Consider the following 22,776-nt stretch of genomic DNA (forward strand, 5'->3'; position numbering starts at 1 on the left):
CTCAATTTGCTCTCCCTCCTATGAGAAAACCTGTTTTCTTATCTTCTTCATCTCCTACTTTCCAGTTGATAGATTTCCATACCCAATTGAATATATGTTATTCCCTTTTTGATTCAATTCCAATGAAGTACTTCCCACCATCTTCCTCATTTTCACCTTCACAGTTAAAGCTCTTTTGTACCTCTTTTATATCAGATATTTTACTACATTTTACCTCTACTTTTTCCCTTTCTCCCATTCCATTCATATTCCTCACCCTTAATTTTATTTTAGATATCATCCCATCCTATTCAAATCACACCTATGCCCAGTTTCTCTCTCTCTCTCTCTCTCTTATTCTCACTCACTCTCTCTTTCTCTTTAAATATATATATGTTATATGTGTATATATATATATAATATCTACATATATATATATATATATAATATATATATTCTAACTGCTCTAATAATGAGAAAGTTTTAAGTATCATCTTCTAATACAGGAATGTAAACAGTTTAACCTTAAGTGCCTTATGATGTCCCTTTCCTGTCTCCCTTTTTATGTTTCTCTTGAGTTTAAATTTGAATGTCAAATTTCCTATTCAGCACTAGTCTTTTCATCAGGAGTACTTAAAAATCTTCTTTCATTGACTATCCATCCCTTACCCTCCAATCCCCAGAAAGGAGTATACTGAATTCTGAGCTCATTCTACTGTTTTGCTATCCAGAAATTCTAAACCTTGATCCTTTCTTTCATGTAGAAGCTGCTAAATCTCTTGTTATCCTGACTGTGGCTCCACAATATTTACATTATTTTCCTCTGGTTCTTGCAATATTTCCCCTGAACCTGGGAGCTCTGGAATTTGGCTATAATACTTATGGGAGTTTTCATCTCTTTCAGGAAATGATTGGTAGACTATTTCAATTTCTATTTTATTTTCTGGTTCTAGAATATTAGGGCAATTTTCCTTGATGATTTTTTGAAAGATGATGTCTAAGTTCTTTTTTATTATCATGGTTTTCAGAATTTCAATGATTTTTAAAATGATCTCTTTTGGATCTATTTTCCATGTCAGTTGTTTTTGCAACAAGATATTTCACATTGCCTTCTTTTAAAAAAAAATCCTTTTGGCTTCGTTTTATTGTTTCTTACTGTCTCAAAGAGTCATTAGCTTTTACTTGTTCAATTACAGGCTTTAAGGGACTGTTCTCTTCAGTGAGCTTTTGCACCTCCTTTTTCTTTTGTGCAATTCTATAAGGAATTCTTTTCTACCAATACAAATATGTCCTTTATACAGCAATGAAGTATCAGGATAGTATGATTGAAAGTAGTTTATTATAATTACATATGTTTATGTGGATTTTCTGTAGTCACAAACATTCTAAGAATAACTTCATTGAATTTAATTTCATCAAGGGAACAAAGGAACTTATTTGGCTAGATTTTAATTTAGACATCAACTGGATAATTCTAATATTGAAATTTAACACAGAGAGAGTCTAAAGTCACCATGATGTAACAGAAAAAAGCCAGGAAGAAGTTTCATTCCTTTCTTCCTTACTAATCATGTTAGCCTGAGCAAGTCATTTCAACCTCTCTTTGCCTGGGTTTTCTCTTTTTGTAAAATGGGGATATGTGAGAATCAAATGAGATCATATATGTTAAGTCCTTTGTAAGCTTTAAAGTGTTACAGAAATGTTAAGTATTTATATAATTTAATAAATGTTTATTTAATACCAGACGATATATTCTATAAATATTAATGTACATAATTAAACCTATTTGCAAAATCTTCAATTGTGAAAGAATATAAATAAATAATCTTCATTGACCAATCAATATGAACACATCTTAACAGAAATCATAGACTTAATACAACTATTCCTTCTAGAGATTACAGAACCAAACATTAAAGGGTTAAAGGAAAACTGGTGAGAAAAATATTAAGTGAAAAAGTATCAATTTATTAGGGAAAGAATGCATATAGTATATCCTTGACCTTCAATTAGAAGTTGGAAGATTATCCATTCATTCAGTGAAAGTCATGAAAAGTAGCAGATCTTTATATAATTAGTTTAATATATTAACACATTTAAGAGTATGCATACTAGTCAGAAAATAAGCAACTTAAAAAGTTCTTTAACTATCAGTTATTGACAACACAATGATTCATGACTATCTCAAGTGAGGCAGCTGAAGTGAGAATGCTGCTCTCAGAGTCAGGAAGATCTGGATTCAAGTATTGCATCTGACCTATGCTGTGTGTGTGTGTGTGTGTGTGTGTGTGTGTGTGTGTGTGTGTGTGTGTGTGTGTGTGTGTGTGTGTGTGTGTTACCCTATTTATTAGATTAACTCCTACATAGATAAATTCCTCAGTGTCCTAGGCAACTGTACTATCAATTATAGAGAAGGTGTAGATATGCTTTGGTAAAAGTTATTCTTTCTATGGTAAATTCCTTATAATAAATAAAATAGGTTTAGTTGTTTCATTATGATTTATTGAAGGTTCATGAATGTACAAATGTTGCTTTATTTAGGACTATCTGAAGATAAGTTACTTATATTATTATATTTTCCAGATTCTCTATTAATAAGTAGTTAACTGTGCAACTATAATCAACCTAAATATAAGATAAATATTATTCAAACAACAAAGAAATTCTTTGCTGGACTTTAGAGTACTAAAATACTCTTCAGATACAAGATTTAGGATTTGTTTGAACTCCAGAAATAGGCTACCACACTCAAATTTCCCTCAAAATTCAGTTTTCAGTCAAGTATATGTTATGAGTTATGATGGAATAGAATAAGGGGAAACTACTTTCTAGTTCTTTGTAAAATTTTTCATTTTATTTTACTCTGTGAGGTTATTAAATGTATTCAATAATTTTTCTCCCTCTGTTTCTTCTTCTATCTACATTGGCAGTTGGAAAGAATGATAGAGAAAGAATAGGGTAAATGGACTGAGATGGACTAAAGGGGAAATAGATGCTTTTTATTCCTGTTTAAGTCCTGTTTCTTCTAAAATATTCAATAAATTGAAAAGAATAAAACTCTGTGTTCTTACCACAGCTGTTCTCTCTTTACAAAAAACAGAAAGCAATTACTAATCATAATTAGGGAAAGTGAACACCCTCACTGACAGTTGCTGCCCTGATTAGTTATAATTTGCTCATTTGCCTCATCAGACATCTTTCTCTTCATGAACAAAGTCAAAAGGCAAAGATTTTGTAACTTTGTCCAGGGAAACAGGATCTAATCTTTTAACTATCAACATTGGGATCTTTTTTTCCCCTTCATATTTTGGTCATTTTAAATTAATGCATAATGTTAATTATCTGAGAGCATACCACATATAAGCCCAATTATTCCTATTTGAAAAAAATACTTTCAATATTATAAACATTCCTATAATAATAAAACTTTTTAAACTTTTAAAAAATATCCTGAAAACCAACAAATAAGTATCATCATATTGTAAACTGTCTTCTTTCAGTCATAAACACCAATTATTAAAACAATTGCATTCATGAAAAATAGGAGAGAAATTGCATTTAATTATTCTTTTTAATTCTTACATTTTTTTTAGCAACTGTAAATTTATATTTAAAAAACTACCTCCACTGCCTTTTCATGCAGTTGGAAGAAAAAGAAAAGGAGTAATTTAAACAATTGTTCTAACCAATTTTCTTTAATCAGTTGCTATACACTGGAACGAACTACTGAGAGATGAAATAACTATTTTTTTGAATATTTTAAAAAATAATAAACCATCTGTCCAGGATTGTATGGTAGCAGATATGTCTGGAAGAAGTGAACTTTATGACTAGTTAATATTTAGAGGATAATTCTAATTTTTTATTCTATATTTTGTATATTACAGAAGCAGCAAAATAAAGTAGTAGAATCTCTTTTCATTTTAATAGAAAGTAAAATGAAATATGGCTAGCAGTAACTATGAAAATGGTTGCAAAATTGACATTTTAGAATGTCAGAATTATTTTTCCCTCTTGGTTTTGATAGGCGAAAAAAAGGATGTATTTTAATAATTCCATTAAATGATTGTTTCAGACTAGATCCAAAGCAGTGAAAAAAGAAAGTCCTTCTCACCTTTAAAGTCAGTCTCACGGCATTACAATCCTCCTGAAGTGGGTTCAGTTTTAGGGTTTCACCAAGATTGCTGCAGCCTGATGATTGATGTTGCATTTCACAGCAAACACATACTTCAACACTATCAAATTTTATCTAAAGAAAAGAGCACAAAAATATGTTACAAAGTGAGATTTTAATCTTGCCCCTTGAAAGTTAACAAGCATCATTAATGGAAGGTTTAAAATGTTTCAAAGTTGTTAACATTAGTTTTGAATATGTATAATTAGCAGAGCAAAACTGTATTGACAAAATCAATGGAAAATAAATTAAAAAATTAAAAGATATACTGTTTTAAAAATTCTCTTCATAAATGAGAAGACTAATCTGAAGGATATTAAACTACTTATGAGGAGATGAATTATTGAAAAGAATAAAGCACCAAAAAATTAAAATGTGGAAATTAAACAATCTAAAGTGTAGGCAAGAAAATAGACAAGAAAAAAATGAAAGTATGTTAAATGAATAAAATGAGGAGAAAATAATTTGTCTATAGTCACAATTTAATTATTTAAAGCAACTAACAATAACTAGAGAGGAGTTATAGGTTATGAAAAATGGAAATTGATAGCCTCAGAAAGAAATAATACTTTAATAAATGCACTGAGATGCCAAGAAAAATTTTATTTTATTAAAGTACTAAGCATCACATTTTTAGAAGGAAAATATAGTAAAAACACACATATGAATGAATTTTTATTGATTAAAGCATATGCATTGAAAAATGGTTTCCAACCCAAGGAAATATTCTTTATACTTTGATAATATGCTTCATAGACCACTTTTTCCTTTTCACTTTAAGTTTAAAATGTATTAGCTGTCAACTAACTAAATGAGTTTTAAATGTTTATTTCATAATTAATTATTCAGGCTATCTCTTTCAAGGAAAACAAATGAAACTGCCTCAAATTCAGTAACATTTAAACTAATTAATTATAAATATTTATTATAAATATTAATATCATTATATATAAATATAAATTACTTCAAGATCAATTCCCTATCCATTACACTATACTAGTTAGTCAGTCAACAAGTATTTATTAAGCATTTTACTATGTGAAAAGCATTGTGCTATATACAAAAGTTAAAAAGAATAGGGGGGAAATTGTTCTTTCCTTCAAGGAGCTCACATGCTAATGAGAGATATAAGTGAGACATCATACAAGTAACCAATACACACACATACCAAAAAATACATAGTTTAAATGGAAGGTAATCAGAAAAATTCAACCTTCCCAACTTTCTCATTAATATGGGGGGGCACTATCATTCTCCCCAGTAACCCAGTCTCATAGCCTAGACTTAATCTTTAATATCTTATTCTCACTCCACATATTAAATCTGTTGTCAAACTTTATAATTTCTTTATAATTTCTTTCTCTACAGCATTTCTTTTACTTTTCCTCCTTACTCAGCTACTTAAACTGAGCTCTATCACCTGTTTCCTGTTCTATTACAATAGTCTTATAATTGGTCTTCTGCCTCAGGTTTTTCCCCATTTCAATCCAGCCTTCATCAGCTGTCAAAATGCTAAAGCACAATACTGACAATGTTACCCACTTAGTCAATAAACTCCACCTGCTTCCTAATCACCTATTTAGTATTTAAAGTTTTTAACAACATGGCACTTTCCCACTTTTCCACTATTATATTTTAGTTCCATCCACAGATTCTATAATCCTGCCATGCCAGCCTATTTACTATTCTTCACTCATGTGCCTTCATCTCCAGTTTGAATTGGTGCATTTGTTTGCTGCCCCTTATATACCTGCAATGTTCACCTTCCATACCTCCAGTTCCTTGCTTCCTTCAGCTCAAAGCCTACCTTCTTTCTGAGGGAAATCTTTTTCCTTGACTGTCATCTCCCCAAGAGATTTTACCTCAAATCAAGCAAACTGGAAAAGTTGTCAAAAGTTGGGAAACTCAAGTTTTCAGGAGGTAAAGTAAAATGGCTAGAACTGGGATCTGAATTCCTCTTGGTTCAAGTCCAACACAAAGGTTGAGAAGGGTAGAATAGTCCTGGATGGGTAAAAGTGGTATGGGGGTAGAGTAAGTGCCTAGTTAGGAGGGGGAATACTAAAAAGAGCTTTGGCAGGATGCCTGGAGGTGGGGGGAAATCTTCCAAAGGAGTGTGCTCTTCTTAGGCCCACTGGATTAGGTACCCAACAGTACTTGTCTCTTTCTAGGACCATCTGATGAATGGTCTCTAAGCCTCTAGGTGTACTGGGAAGGAGAAGGATGAAATTTTATGTATTACTCTATATCCAGAGTCTTCTGCCACTAGAAAGAATAGAGGAGGGAAGTGCATATACTCTTTGTTCTTTAGGGCCAAACCTGATCATTATAAGTATGTAATGTTGAACGTACTTGTGTGTGTGTGTGTATTGTTATTGCTTTTTACTTTTATATTATAGTCATTTTTAATAGTGTTTTCCAGGTTCTGTTATTTTATTTTGCATCATTAATGTCTTCCCATATTCCCCCTGTATTCATCATATTCATCATTTCTTACAATATAGTAATATTCTATCATATTAATAAACCACAATTTATTTAGCCATTATTTCCCATCCTTATCCAAATATATCTAGTTTCTTTCTAATTTTATGCCACCACAAAAAGTCCAGTATGTTTTGGTGTTGATTATATCTTTCTTTCTGTCTTCACCCTTTTTAGAATCCATATCCAACAGAACACCATTAGGTCAAAGGATAAGGGTATTTCAATCAATTTTTAAAGTACAATTCTAAATTGCTTTTCAGAAAGGTATATACAAATCAAGAAACAGCATATTAGTATGTCTCTTTAAACAAATTCTCCTGAATTGTTATCTTTGAAAATGTGCTATATGTATCATGGATTTCAAAGTTGTTTTCATTTTCATTTCTCATTAAGAGAAATCTGGAGTAAATTTATTTTAAGTAATCTATATTATTTTTTATTATGAGTAATTTGTGGTTAACTTTTCATATAATTTCTAATAGTTCACAATCTTTTTTTCTTAGTTCAGCTATGTAGATAATAATACAAATCCTTTCCATTTCACTAGCCTTTCTTTAAGTTAAAATTCTACCTTTAGTCAAAGCTATAAAAATTATGTGATCAGATCTCCTCTTTTTCAATAGCATGATTCTTATTTTTAGGGTCAAGTATATATTCTGATCTATCTATATTCTTTTGCATAAGATATTGGTCTAAGCCTAATTTCTGCCAGATTGCTCTCCATTTTTCCAAGCAGTTCTTTTCAAATAGGAATTCTCTCCTAGTAACTGAGGATCAAATGAAATAATTGTAATTACTTATCACAACAGGTGAATAACTGATATGTTAGTTATTATTATAATTATTATTAAGCATTGAGTTCAAAGCAGATATATGAATGGTATGCCCTGAGATGTCATTTAACAGTTTTATCAGTAGTAAAATGGGGATACTGATATAACTTATTTGGCAACTTTTCTATAATGAAAATATAAAAGGAATTATTTAGTAGGCTAATGTCTGTTTGCTTCAACCTATGTAGCTTAAATAGTAACGAATAATTCTTAACCAAAAGATTACATGGTTCAATGCATATTCTGTCATATTGAAATTTCTCATTGTTTTATACTTTTGATGCTGTTTAAAATATAAATGACATTTCTTCATTCCCTACAATTATTGAATGACGTAAGTTTTGATATATTGTTTAATATTGAGTAGGAATAACAAGTGGCTTGCTTGAGAGGAATTTGGGGAAAATTGGGAAGTCATTAGCTATTGTGTCTTATGTCAAATCCCAGCTTTTATACATCATGGTAGAGTAAGAATTGAACATATTCACAGATGTTTATTCATGCAGTGAATTTTTTAATAAAATATTTTTGTCACTTGTATGACTCTCAGTAAAAATCATTATTGTTTCATTTTTGTCTCCAAATTCTAAGCACCAATCTACCCTAGTATCTGCCTCAGAGTAGAGCAGACAGTAGACAGTAGACAAACGGCTATTTGTTGGCTGATTAATCCTGTTTCTTAGCATTTTTTATCCTGTAAATGTTAGTATTTATTATTTAAATGTTACATTGTGATATATTCTTAGTATAACTACTAAATTTGCTAATTGTGTAAATAGTTTCTGTTATATATATATATATGTATGTGTGTGTATATATATATATATATATATATATATATATATATATATATATATATATAGTGAGCTAACTTTTAGATCTCTGAGGAAATACTTTGCTTCTCTACAAAATTACTGACTAGGTCACATGAGCAACAAGATGTCAAACAAGGAATTTTCTTAAATCCCCACAACCTTTCCAATAAACAAACTATGTATCAAAGATAAACCCCCAGCTCCAGTCTACAGAAGACTGCTTGCTCCTCAATAGCCATCTTGGCCACAACTTTTCAGGAGCAAAAGCCTACATAGGGTTATAGTCAAGAAGCATCATCTCTGAAAAGTTTTGAAATTCTGGTGCTGGAGAAAACAGATCTTGAATTGCTGGTGTTAAGCTAAAACTAGGGAAAATATGGATTAAGACTGGGCAGAACACTCTATGTATGTATGTATGTATATATGTATGTGTGTGTGTTTGTATATGTGTGTGTGTGTGTGTGTGTGTGTGTGTGTGTGTCTGTGTCTGTGTCTGTGTCTATAGCTAGTTCTTACTACCCAAATATCACTTGGAGCGAAATCTAAGGTTGTAGGTCCAGAATTGTTCCATGTGGGAGGAGATCTAGCCCTCAATCCATGATACATGGAGGAAGGAAGGAAATGAGGAGTCTAGGAGGAGAGGAAGTCAAGAAGTGACAAGGAAAATAAGGAATGAGGGCGTGAAGCTGAAAATGTCAAATATTTTATGGAAAAGAAAACTAAAAGAACTTGAACATAAATAGACAAATCAACAAGAAAAATAGCTAAAAATAGCTTTAAAATAGCTATTTTTTTCATTAGCAACAGAAGAAAAATGTGGCTGTATGATTTAGTAAACAAGCTCAGGCATCTATAAATCCTCTCAATTAAACACTTGATGAGACAGAGGATCTTGTGGAATTGGAAGAGAACATGGAATCAAAACACAATATTCTTGAGTAGTATAAATGAGAATAATGAAAATAAAATTTGTGTCCTGCACAGGAAAAATAACAGATAGAAAAATCTTGAATATAAAATTTTAAGCCTTGCCAAAAAAATTGATTGCCAAAAAAATTATATTGTAAATATACAAAACATTCAAAAGTGAAGGAAAACCTAAAATAGAAGCAAAAAAGAGTAGTGTTAAAGGAAAACATGATCACTATGAAAACAAAACATACTGAATTTGAAGACATGATGTGAAAAGACAAATGAAGTATTCTATATCACACAGAAGAACATGACAGGAGACCAAAACTTTAATTCTACAGTGAATGAAAAAACAGAATGAATAGAATGGCCCAAAACATCTGAACATCAAAAATAAAATTCCAATTGAAGGAAGTCACAGGTTCCAGAAAAACAAAACCCAAGGGTGTAAAATCCACGACACAATGGTTAAGTTTAACAATTGAATTCAGAAACTAGTTCTACAATGGATAAAGAAAAACACCTTCAAATGCAAAGGAAAAGACAGTCAAATAATACAAAACTATCAAACCTGTTAGAAAAGGAGGAAGAAATTAAAGAATGTGTTCTGAAGAGCAATGGAGCACTAATACTTTTGGATAATGAAAAGTGACATTCCCAAGATGAAATACAAGGAGTCAATAGTGGCCACATTTCAGGTAATTTAAAACAAGCATTATTTGGTTTAGTAAAAATGTTTTTTAAAAATAGGAATTAAAATCTGTGAAGATGAAAAGGGAAAGACCACATATAAAGCAATACTTGAAATCATTATAAATACGTACAGCTATTTTTATAAAATGAAAAAAAAATCTTAGGAAAAGAGAAGAGATTCAAAAGTAGATTTGTTATATAAACTATAGGATATCATATGAAAGAATTCTTTTTTTCTCTAGGGTAAAAACAATTTAATAATATTTTGTATTTTTAATTCCTATGAATCTATGAATAATTTTGGGAAAATTTTTGAAAACATTACTGATTAGCTCTATTGCATCGATTTACAAAAAGTCCGGGAGAATTATTTTAGAATTAAGTTAGTAGGGATCACAGTGAGCAGTTCTACAAATAAAAGCTTAGTAAAATTTCATTTATATTTTTAAAGCATTTATACTAGGATCCTAACATTCTGTGCAAAAGTAATAAAAAATATACAAATAGAAATTTCATCAGAGTTAGATCATGCTGATCTGACTCCTTTCCACAGATTAACCAGAGAACATGGCAGCTGTCACCACTAACAAGGCAATAAGATGGGAAAAGTTGTGCCAAAATTCTATATGGAATTGGACAAAATCCCAAGGTGTAATGAGAACCAAAAAGAAGAAAAGAAGGATGTCAAGCTGGACAGGGAAGATGAGCAATCAGAGGAACAATGATGGATTTAGTTGGTAGTTATATAACTGAAGTTCTTATAAAAAAAAATCTCAAGTACAGGAAACCATACTAGGTTCCTAAACAGATACAATCCTACAGGGACAAACAGGACTGAAGAGAAAAACTAGGATAAATTAAATCTGAGAAGAATTGGGATACTGCTGCCTCATACAACTTTCAGAGTCTTAATGGAATGTGCCCATCTAAATCCTTCTAAAACTATTTATCTTTCCAGTTTCATGGTGTTTGTAGCTATCCATACACACTAAGTACAGTTAGATTAACAAATTCTACTTTTTTTAAAAATTTGGACTAAAGAGGTTGGTTAAATTAATTAAAAAAAAAAAGAATTTCTATTAAATTTTACCAAATCAGAAATTTACAAATTATAAAATGAGGAAAGAAAATCTAATATCTGGAGTTTATTTTAATATACTGAGCCTGAAAAAAGAGGTTAAAATCTTCAATTTTTTGTATTTCTTAAACAATAGTATTATTCTCATCGCATAGAGTTGCTATCTAACTATTGATTAATGGAGTCAGTTGCTAACTAATTAGCAAGTTTTCCCAGGGTGGGGCCTGAGCTCCAGACTACATGATGGCATATGAAAGAAATTTTGGGGATCAGAAAGACAAAATCCTCATCTATTCTGATACCTGGGTGATATTAGTTCTTAGTCCAGTGGTCTGAAATCTGTACGACACAGGATTGGTAGGTAGGTCAGTGGTTCTCTCATTTGGCATCAGGACTAAGGTGAATATTTCCCAACTGCATTAGTGAGGGAATATTAGCATTAGAAATTAATTTAAAAATTAGAAATACGCTAAACAACCAGTTTGGAATTATTACAAGAACAATAGAGGTTGGAGAATATGTCCATTGTTAGTATGAACATTAGGATTATAATACCATCATGTGCTGGACACAGAAATATGTTGCCTTTTAATAAGGACTAAGGTACCTTAAACCTGCTCAATTGATTTGCCTATGCTACCTGAAACAAGCACTTTATCAAGTATTCCTCAACCTGTGCCCAACTGGAATTCTCAGAGCAACATTTGCCCCTATTGATTAATAGCTGTATAATGATGTACCTGGAAACTCAGGTCATACATTCAAGTTTCCAGAAGCCATGTGTGTGATCCATCAATACTATTCTAGGAAGGGGAAAAGGTCTCCTTTCCAGTAGTTTCTGGGATCTAGGTCACTAGAATACTTAGAGCTACTTTGGGGCATAATTCTAGCTGATTTTTTTTCTATTCTTCCACTTGGATTAGCAACTCAAATTCCTCATGCTCAACACAATTCATTATCTAACTGGGTAATATAGTGTTGAGCCCGAAAGCAGGAAATCTTGAGTTTGCATCCTGCTTTAGATACACTGCTATGCAACTCTGAACATGACACAACTTCTCAGTCTCAGTTTCCTCAGTTATAAAATGGGATCAATGACCTTAAAAATGAAGGCAACTGTGTACCAAAAGGAAAAAGGAATGTTGCTGAACATATTTACTACTGTTCCAATGGCACTGGCAGATCCAAGAGGGGAAAGAAACACTAGATTTTTCCAGGGAATTTGAAAAAGAACATGCTTTCACACAATCTCTGTTCATTCAAAATATAGACACATTTTTAGATGTCAATATAACAGTCTAGGAAAGTTATTTTAGTAACTCTCAACTAGAATATTTGGGATTCATATTGTTCCTAAATACTTGAATTGGCTAATTAAGTTACTTGAGACGTATTGTTTAATATTTTTATTAATTACTTACATAAAAGATATAATTGATATGGGCATATGTGTAGATACTATAAATCTGGAAGGGATAGACTAAAGAATCAAGAGCCAAAAACATAAAGGTATTGGATGGAATCTAATAAGTTGAAATGTAATTAGAATAAATACTAGTTAGAATTACACTTAAGTACCATTCTTTTTCCAGTCACCCACATGTGCAACCTTTTTCCTTCTTACTCAGCACTCCCTATCATACAAAAATTTCTTGATCTTATTAATTGATTCTACTTAAACATCTTCCTCTCAACACATAATTTTATTTATGACTTCATCACTTCTTACCTTAGTTACTGCCACTGTTTCCTAATTATCCTCTCTATATCTAGTTTTCCTCCTCTCCATCTTATCCTCCTCAAAGTAGCTAAATGTATATTCTTTTTATTTTTAAAATTAAAAATTAATTTATTAAAAACACCAAGCAGATACACCTTGGTGAGTTAATCATAAAAATCAGCCCAGGATTCAAAATGGACATTATGGTTAAATAACTTTTTTTTTTTTTTAATAGGCACTCATTTCTATGAATAGAACCAGAAGATCGCTGTACACTTCAATGCTGTATGAAGATGTATTCTGATGGAAGTGGATATCTTCAACATAAAGATCCAACTCACTTCCAGTTGATCAATGATGGACAGAAACAACTACACCCAGAGAAGGAACACTGGGAAGTGAATGTAAATTGTTAGCACTACTGTCTATCCACCCAGGTTACTTATACCTTCGGAATCTAATACTTAACGTGCAACAAGAAAATTGGATTTACACACATATATTGTATCTAGGTTATACTGTAACACATGTAAAATTTATGGGATTGACTGTCATCTAGGGGAGGGAGTAGAGGGAGGGAGGGGATAATTTGGAAAAATGATTACAAGGGATGTTATTAAAAAATACTCATGCATATATACTGTCAAAAGTTTTTTTATAATTATAAAATAAAAAGCAATACATAGCATCAAAGTACCAAGATAATTTTTATTCATGTCCAAGATATTTTTATTACCTCCCTAGAAATAGGAGACAAATAAATTATGTGGTTTTTACAAATAAATAAATAAATAAATAGGCACTCATTTCTAAAAGAGGATGGGCCATTGTGTCAGTTCCTTCCCCTTTCTCCCACTTCTACATAATAAAGAAATATAGGAAAATAAGAATAGAGGTAAGGGGGGCAGGATAAAAGCATATGTATCTACGTGCTGACTGGCATGTACTACATGAGACAAAGGGATGGGAGGAAAACTATATGCCACAGATTGACTTTCCCAATAGATTGGTTAACATGTACAAGGAATTCATATAAGACTGAAAAGAATGGGGTCAATTACTCAGCAGAAATTTCAATAACTTTTCCCTGTGATGCAAACCATACACATAATATAGCACAATTAGATCCTCTATCTTCAATGGCAACATCCTGATCATTATCTTTTGCCTGTAAAGGTGGGAGCTGGCTTAGAGATCATTTCTTTGCCCCAAGGCAGACACTGTAAACATAAATAATATGCAATATTTTGTTACAGAAAGCCCACAGATACATTAGCCAAGAAAATCCTGCATCTCAAAACTTATCTGTGGTCCATAGACTTTGGCAATTCAGTATAGTTACTTTGGGGATATTCAAATGATAGGATTATCAATTTTTCCACACTTTTATCACAGTTTTCTTCCATAAGGTTCTTGATAGGAATTGACAGGTTCACAGCCCAACTAACATTATAAGCAAAGCTACAATAGGCAAGTAAAGAAACCCAATATAGCAGTACCTTTAGGGGTATCAAATCCTTTTACAGCATCTAAGATCTTCAGAGATTTTGTAAGCACACAAACAGCTAGCTATATATATATAGAACAGAGCAAGTGTGTGGAGGCATTTCCTTCATCATCTCTAGGTTATTCACAGACATTTTCTACATAATACTAAATTGTACTAGTGGTAAACTTTACCTAATTCAGTAAACTGTAACAAAATCTAATCAGATTGGGTTTCCAGTAATTAGTTCTGTAGCAAGCATTCAAAATGTAATGTTCTAACTTTACTAACAACAAAGTGCCTCATAAGTAATTTCAAATTTCAGAGAATTTCAATCTTCTATATACCATTTGTTCTTTCCATCTTTACCCAAAATCTGTATCTGATATGGACAATGATATCCATAAATGAAAAAGAGGGCCTTGACTTAGAAAATGAACCCTCTTGTTCTTTAAATACTTTAAAATGGGTGAAGGGAGAGACTTGTTTTAAAATTCTTTACAATTTTAATAAAATTTTATATGTAAACACTTTAATTTTGAGAACTTACTATCAAAATATACTAAAGCCTCTGTTTTCCATTAGATACATATGGAAGCCAAGTGGATATATTGTCACAGATTTCTAACAATATAATATTGTCTTCTCAAAGTTTACTATTCTATTAATTCTCTAAAAAAAGTTATATCTTTGTTTTATCCTATTTTCTTGAGATAGCTTTCCCTTTCTCTCTCTCCATCTATCATATCATTTTGAAGGAATAAGATTCTTTAAAAACCTAATCTTATACATGAACATATACCTTATTAACAAGGATATGTCAAGTCTAAAAACTCATTTATAAAGTTATATGGAATATGGAGTTAACCACATAGATTGACAATAGTAACATCTTTCTTACTACTAGTAATACAGATGTTTCATTATTAAACTATTTATTAATATATTTAATATTGCAACAATAAATTTCCATTGTTCACCTGCCCTAATTAAAGAACTTTAGTATAAAAGGAAAAAAAAAGGAGAGACATGGTTAGGACAATATCAAAACTGCTGTTTGAAGGGCAGAGATTGATCAGGAACAGGCCATGATAGGGGAAAACTCTGTTCACTCTACTAGATTCCAGGCAAGGGTCAGAATGAACAGTTAATCTCACAACAAAGTTCCACATTATTCCCAAGACACCCAAAACCACCAAAATGAATCAGGGGGAAATTTCCTATTCAGAAATAAAATAGTACACTGGGGAAATTAATTTAAGAGAATTCTACCTTTGTCTACTACCTTTCTCAGGGACACAGTGCAGTTCTTAGATCACACTCCATTTGGGCAGCATATAATTTCCCTTCTGAATGGTAGAATCTTGATTTCAGGTCAATTCAGACAATTACATTTGAAATCAAAACTTAGATGTATCAAATTATAGTGCCCTGAAGTTTTACCCAAGATTTCATTAACCACAGCTTAAAATTAAGATTGTCATTATTTTTTATCATGTAACAATAACAGTTAACAATTATCAAATATGAGACATTCTATTTCTCCTTTGTTTATAAATTAAGAATAATTACATGAGGGTGCATCAAAAGAGAGAAGCCAGGAAATTGTCTAAATTCTACCCAGTTCCCCTAGAAAAGAATACTATATCAAGCTCCTACAGGAATTTTGGAGTGACAGAACCCACAAAAAGATAGAGTGAAACAATTTTCTACTGTAAGATAATCTAAGAAGGACTTCAAGAAAGTTCTGTCTCACTTGGATTAAAGGGGAGCACAGCACAATGTAGGCGCTGTGTGGGCAATCTAATAGGAGGCTCTAGTTACACCACAGATTAGCAGTTGAAGTCCCTATGTCCTGGCTCAGCAGGTCAGCTGTGAGGTTTCCAACCATAGGGCAAAAAGCAAATTGTAAGCCCCAGAACCTTCACAACAGATGCAACTAGAATAAGTTAACCTAGTGCAGTAGGCAAGCCATCAGGACCTTTAGCTCCAGCCCAGAAAACCACTGACAAGGCCCCTTCACCCCAGAAAAAGAAGCATGAGTGTCCCCTATGTCCTAGGAGAAGAACTCAACTTGAATTTAAAAAAAAAAAAAAAAAAAAGCTCTGAGCATAAAAAGCTATTACAGTAACAGGAAAGATTTTCAGATAAATTCAGAGGATAGAAATGGCAAAATGCCTACATGTGAAGCCTCAAAGTAGAATATGAAGTAAAATCAAGCTCAAAAGTTTGTCTCAAAAGAGCTCAAAAAGAATTTTAAACATCAAGTAAGGAAGGTAAAAAGAAAAATCGAGAAAAGAAATGAAAGTTATATAGGAGAATTATAAAAAGAGTCAATAGCTTGGAAAAAGAAGCACAAAAACTGAAGAAAACAACTACTTAAAAAAATAGAACTGGCAAAATTGGGGAAAAAATACACTGAAGAAAATAACTCCTTAAAAATAGAATTGGTGAAATGGAAGAATAATTGCATTCTGGAGTTTCACACATACAGTGAATACATGATAGCTGACTTTAAGAACACCCCAAAATTCTGGGCACTTTTAAGTCCCCAGATTAATATATCAATATTTCCTATTAATCCCTAAGATAAAAATGAAATGTTTGAATTTAAGGTCTTGTTATAAGTTAGTTCAAAGATGTAAGTTCAATATGTACTGTTGATTGAGATGCAATTTCATAAGTGATAGCCAAATAATCTCAGATGAAACCTTCTCTTTACTATAATCAAACTTGTAAACTTCCCCATTTTGACATTCTTAAAGAATGTTTTTTTCCCCCCCAGAATTTTATAGCACTGTGTCAACAAGGCTGATAAGTTTTTTTTTTTTCTCTGTCTTTTCTTTTTTTTTCTTTTTCTTTTTTTTTTTATTATATATATATATATATATTTTATAATATTATCCCTTGTATTCATTTTTCCAAATTACCCCCCCTCCCTCTATTCCCTCCCCCCGACGACAGGCAATACTATACATTTTACATGTGTTACAATATAGTCTAGGTACAATACATGTGTGCGAATATCATTTTCTTGTTGCACAATAAACATTAGAATCCGAAGGTACATGCAACCTGGGCAGACAGATATTAGTGCTAACAATTTTCATTCCCCTCCCAGTGTTTCTTCTCTGGGTGTAGCTACCTCTGTCCATCATTGATCAACTGGAAGTGAGTTGGATCTTCTTTATGTTGAAAATTTCCACCTCCATCAGAATACATCCCCATACAGTATTGTTGTTGAAGTGTACAGTGATCTTCTGGTTCTGCTCATTTCACTCAGCATCAGTTGATTTAAGTCTCTCCAGGCCTCTCTATATTCCTCCTGCTGGTCATTTCTTACCGAGCAATAATATTCCATAACCTTCATATACCACAATTTACCCAACCATTCTCCAACTGATGGACATCCATTCATCTTCCAGTTTCTAGCTACAACAAAAAGAGCTGCCACAAACATTTTGGCACATATATGTCTCTTTCCGCTCTTTAGTATTTCTTTGGGATATAATCCCAGTAGTAGCGCTGCTGGGTCAAAGGGTATGCACAGTTTGATAACTTTTTGGGCATAATTCCAGATTGCTCTCCAGAATGGCTGGATTCTTTCACAACTCCACCAGCAATGTATTAGTGTCCCAATTTCCCCACATCCCCTCCAACATTTGTCATTATTTGTTCCTGTCATCTTAGCCAATCTGACAGGTGTGTAGTGGTATCTCAGAGTGGTCTTAATTTGCATTTCTCTGATCAGTAGTGATTTGGAACACTCTTTCATGTGAGTGGATATAGTTTCAATTTCTTCCTCTGAGAATTGTCTGTTCATATCCTTTGACCATTTATCAATTGGAGAATGGTTCGGTTTCTTATAAATTATGGTCAGTTCTCTATATATTTTGGAAATGAGACCTTTGTCAGAACCTTTGTTTCTAAAAATATTTTCCCAATTTGTTACTTCCCTTCTAATCTTGTTTGCATTAGTATTATTTGTACAGAAACTTTTTAGTTTGATGTAATCAAAATCTTCTATTTTGTGATCAATAATGATCTCTAGTTCTCCTCTGGTCATAAATTCCTTCCTCCTCCACAAGTCTGAGAGGTAGATTATCCTCTGTTCCTCTAATCTATTTATTATCTCCCTCTTTATGCCTAAATCACGGACCCATTTTGATCTTATCTTGGTATATGGTGTTAAGTGTGGATCCATATCTAATTTCTGCCATACTAATTTCCAGTTTTCCCAACAGTTTTTTCCGAATAATGAATTTTTATCCCTAATGTTGGAATCTTTGGGTTTGTCAAAGATTAGATTGCTATAGATGTACCCTTTTTTGTCCTTTGTATCTAATCTGTTCCACTGATCTACCGGTCTATTTCGTAGCCAATACCAAATGGTTTTGGTGACTGCTGCTATATAATATAGCTTTAGATCAGGTACACTTAGACCACCTTCCTCTGAGTTTTTTTTCATTAGTTCCCTTGCAATTCTTGACCTTTTATTCTTCCATATGAATTTTGTTGTTATTTTTTCTAGGTCATTAAAATAGTTTCTTGGGAGTCTGATTGGTATAGCACTAAATAAATAGTTTGGGGAGTATTGTCATCTTTATTATATTCGCTCGGCCTATCCAAGAGCACTGAATGTCTTTCCAATTATTTAAATCTGATTTTATTTTTGTGGCAAGTGTTTTGTAATTTTTCTCATATAATTCCTGACTTTTCTTTGGTAGATGGATTCCCAAATATTTTATACTCTCAACATTTGTTTGGAATGGAATTTCTCTTTGTATCTCTTGCTGTTGCATTTTGTTAGTGATATATAAAAATGCCGAGGATTTATGTGGATTTATTTTGTATCCTGCCACTTTGCTGAAATTTTGAATTATTTCTAGTAGCTTTTTAGCAGAGTCTTTGGGGTTCTCTAAGTATACCATCATGTCATCTGCAAAAAGTGATAGTTTAATTTCCTCATTTCCTACTCTAATTCCTTGAATCTCTTTCTCGGCTCTTATTGCCGAGGCTAGCGTTTCTAGTACTATATTGAATAGTAATGGTAATAGCGGGCAACCTTGTTTCACTCCTGATCTTACTGGGAAAGGTTGCAGTTTATTTCTATTGCATATTATGCTTACTGACGGTCTTAAATATATACTCCTGATTATTCTAAGGAATAATCCATTTATTCCTATACTCTCAAGAGTTTTTAGTAGGAATGGATGTTGGATTTTGTCAAATGCTTTTTCTGCATCTATTGAGATGATCATATGGTTCTTATTAATTTGATTATTAATATGGTCAATTATATTAATAGTTTTCCTAATATTAAACCAGCCCTGCATTCCTGGAATAAATCCTACTTGATCATAGTGTATTATCTTGGAGATGATTTTCTGAAGTCTTTTTGCTAATATCTTATTTAAGATTTTAGCATCAATATTCATTAAGGAGATTGGTCTATAATTTTCTTTCTCAGTTTTCGATCTACCAGGTTTAGGTATCAGTACCATGTCTGTGTCATAAAAGGAGTTTGGTAGGACTCCTTCATCCCCTATTTTTTCAAATAATTTATATAACATTGGGGCTAATTGTTCTTTAAATGTTTGGTAGAATTCACATGTGAATCCATCTGGCCCTGGGGATTTTTTCCTGGGGAGTTGATTAATAGCTTGTTCTATTTCTTTTTCTGAAATGGGACTATTTAAGCAATTTATCTCCTCCTCTGTTAATCTAGGGAGCCTATATTTTTGGAGAAAGTCATCCATTTCACTTAAGTTATCAAATTTATTGGCATAAAGTTGGGCAAAGTAACTCCTTGTTATTTCTCTAATTTCCTCTTCATTGGTGGAAAGATCCCCCTTTTCATTTGTAAGACTATCAATTTGATTTTCCTCTTTCTTTTTTTTTGATCAAATTTACCAAAGGTTTATCTATTTTATTGGCTTTTTCATAAAACCAACTCTTGGTTTTATTTATTAATTCAATAGTTTTTTTACTTTCAATTTTATTGATTTCTCCTTTTAATTTTTGTATTTCGAGTTTAATTTTTGGTTGGGGGTTTATAATTTGGTCTTTTTCTAGCCTTTTAAGTTGTAAGCCCAATTCGTTAATCTTCTCTTTCTCAATTTTCTTCAAATAAGCCTCTAAAGATATAAAATTTCCCCTTATTACTGCTTTAGCTGCATCCCAAAGATTTTGATATGATGTCTCATCATTATCATTATCTTGGGTGAAATTGTTAATTGTTTCTATAATTTGCTCTTTCACCCAGTCATTCTTTAAGAAGAGATTATTCAGTTTCCAATTACTTTTTGGTCTATTTACCCCTAACTTTTTACTGAATGTAGCTTTTATTGCATTGTGATCTGAGAAGAAGGCATTTATTATTTCTGCCTTCCTACATTTAATTTTGAGATCTTTATGTCCTAATATATGGTCAATTTTTGTATAGGATCCATGAACTGCTGAGAAGAAAGTATATTCCTCCCTATTGCCATTCAGTTTTCTCCAAAGGTCTATCATACCTAGTTTTTCTAATGTTCTATTTACTTTTTTAATTTCTTTCTTGTTTGTTTTGTGGTTTGATTTGTCTAAATCTGAGAGTGCAAGGTTGAGATCTCCCACTATTATAGTTTTACTGTCTATTTCTTCTTGCAGTTCTCTTAACTTTTCCTTTAGAAAGTTAGATGCTATACCACTTGGTGCATATATGTTTAGTATTGATATGGCTTCATTATTTATGCTACCTTTCAGCAGGATATAGTTTCCTTCCTTATCTTTTTTAACGAGATCTACTTCTGCTTTTGCTTGATCTGAGATAAGGATAGCTACCCCTGCTTTTTTGGCTTTACCTGAAGCATAATAGGCTCTGTTCCAACCTTTTACCTTTACTCTGTATGTATCTCCCTGCTTTAAGTGTGTTTCCTGTAGGCAACATATTGTAGGGTTCTGCTTTTTGATCCAATCTGCTATCCGTCTCCGTTTGATGGGATCGTTCATCCCATTTACATTTACAGTTAAAATTTCTAATTCTGTATTTCCTGCCATCGTATTATCCCCAGATTATACTTTTTTCCCTTGACCCCCCTGGTCCCCCTCCCCGATATTTAATTTACAGACCCCCCTTGTGACGCGCAACCCTCCCTCTTTTTTTTTTTTTTTTTTTTTTAGGATCCCTCCCCCCTCCCTCCAAGTCCCTTCACTTATTCTCCTTTTCCTTTCCCCTTTTCCTCTCCCCCCTTTTAATGAGGTGAGAGAAAATTCTCTGAAAAACAAATATGTTAATTATTTACTCTTTGAGCCTCTTCTGATGAGAGTAAGATTCACACAATGATTCTCCCCCTCACTAAGTTCCCTCAGATATGGTGTATTTTCTATGTCTCTTCCTGGGATGTAGTTTCCCTCTTTTTATCACTCCTTCCCCTTTTTCTGAACCGACCTCCTTCCCTTTACTACACCCCCCTTTTTTTCTTTTATATCAGTAAAATCAAATTATCCTTGAGTATTTTTTATATACCCACAACAGAGTTACAGTTCTCAAGGGTTCTGTGTACCTTTTTCTGTTTCTCTTCAGTCTTGTGGATGTAGATCAAATTTTTTGTTTAAGTCTGGTTTTTTTCTTAGAAACATATAGAATTCCTCTGTTTCATTGAATGACCATCTTCTTCCATGGAAAAAGATGCTAAACTTAGCTGGGTAGTTCATTCTTGGTTGCAGTCCTTGATCTTTTGCCTTTCGGAATATCAGGTTCCAGGCCCTTCTATCTTTTAATGTGGAGGCAGCCAGATCTTGGGTGACCCTTATTGTGGCACCTTGGTATTTAAATTGTTTTTTTCTAGCTGCTTGCAGGATTTTCTCCTTTGTGTGGTAATTCTGCAGCTTAGCCACAATATTCCGTGGTGTTCTTTTTTTAGGGTCTATTTCAGAAGGAGTTCGATGAATTCTTTCCACATCTACTTTCCCTTCTGTTTCTATTATCTCTGGACAGTTCTCTTTGATAATTTCCTGTAAAATAGAATCTAGGCTCTTTTTTTGGTCATAGTTTTCTGGAAGTCCAATAATCCGCAGATTATCTCTTCTAGATCTATTTTCCAGGTCTATAGATTTTCCCAGTAAGTATTTGACGTTGTTCTCCAGCTTCTCATTTTTTTTGTTTTGTTTGACTGATTCTTGGGTTCTCTGTGAATCATTCATTTCTATTTGTTCCATCCTGACTTTTAAGGAGTTATTTTCTTCTTTCACAGTTTTTAGTTCTTTTTGTAAATGCCCAATTTCGTTTTTAAATGAGTTATTTTGCTCTATTGAATTTTTTTCCATTTCCCTAATTTTTTTTTTTGAGAATTATTTTCTTTTTCCAATTCAGAAATTCTATTTTCTTGAGACTTTTTTATCTTTTCCAATTCAGAAATCCTACTTTCCTGTGTTTTTTTAACCTTTTCTAATTCACTAATTTTGTTTCCCTGCATCTCCTGTGAATTCTTTATTTTTTCCAACTCCAATTTCAGGACGTTGTTATTCTCTATCATAACTTCCCTTTCCTTTCCCCATTTTTCTTCGATCTCCCTCAATTTTTTAAGAGCTTCTTCTAGGAGAGAGTTATGTGATGGGG

General features: G+C 32.4%; 1 protein-coding gene across 2 annotated transcripts in view; it reads right to left on the minus strand.

The window, feature by feature from the left end:
* ENTREP2 (endosomal transmembrane epsin interactor 2) overlaps positions 1 to 22,776 on the minus strand; it is a 607,119-nt gene that overhangs the window by 105,325 nt on the left and 479,018 nt on the right. For both annotated transcript variants that reach the window (XM_074294983.1, XM_074294982.1), the window contains exon 4: positions 4,094 to 4,228. In XM_074294983.1, coding sequence (XP_074151084.1) covers positions 4,094 to 4,228 — 135 coding nt within the window. The remainder of the gene's footprint in view (positions 1 to 4,093; positions 4,229 to 22,776) is intronic.

This window comes from Sminthopsis crassicaudata, chromosome 2, assembly GCF_048593235.1.
Source record: "Sminthopsis crassicaudata isolate SCR6 chromosome 2, ASM4859323v1, whole genome shotgun sequence".
NCBI classification, from domain to species: domain Eukaryota; kingdom Metazoa; phylum Chordata; class Mammalia; order Dasyuromorphia; family Dasyuridae; genus Sminthopsis; species Sminthopsis crassicaudata.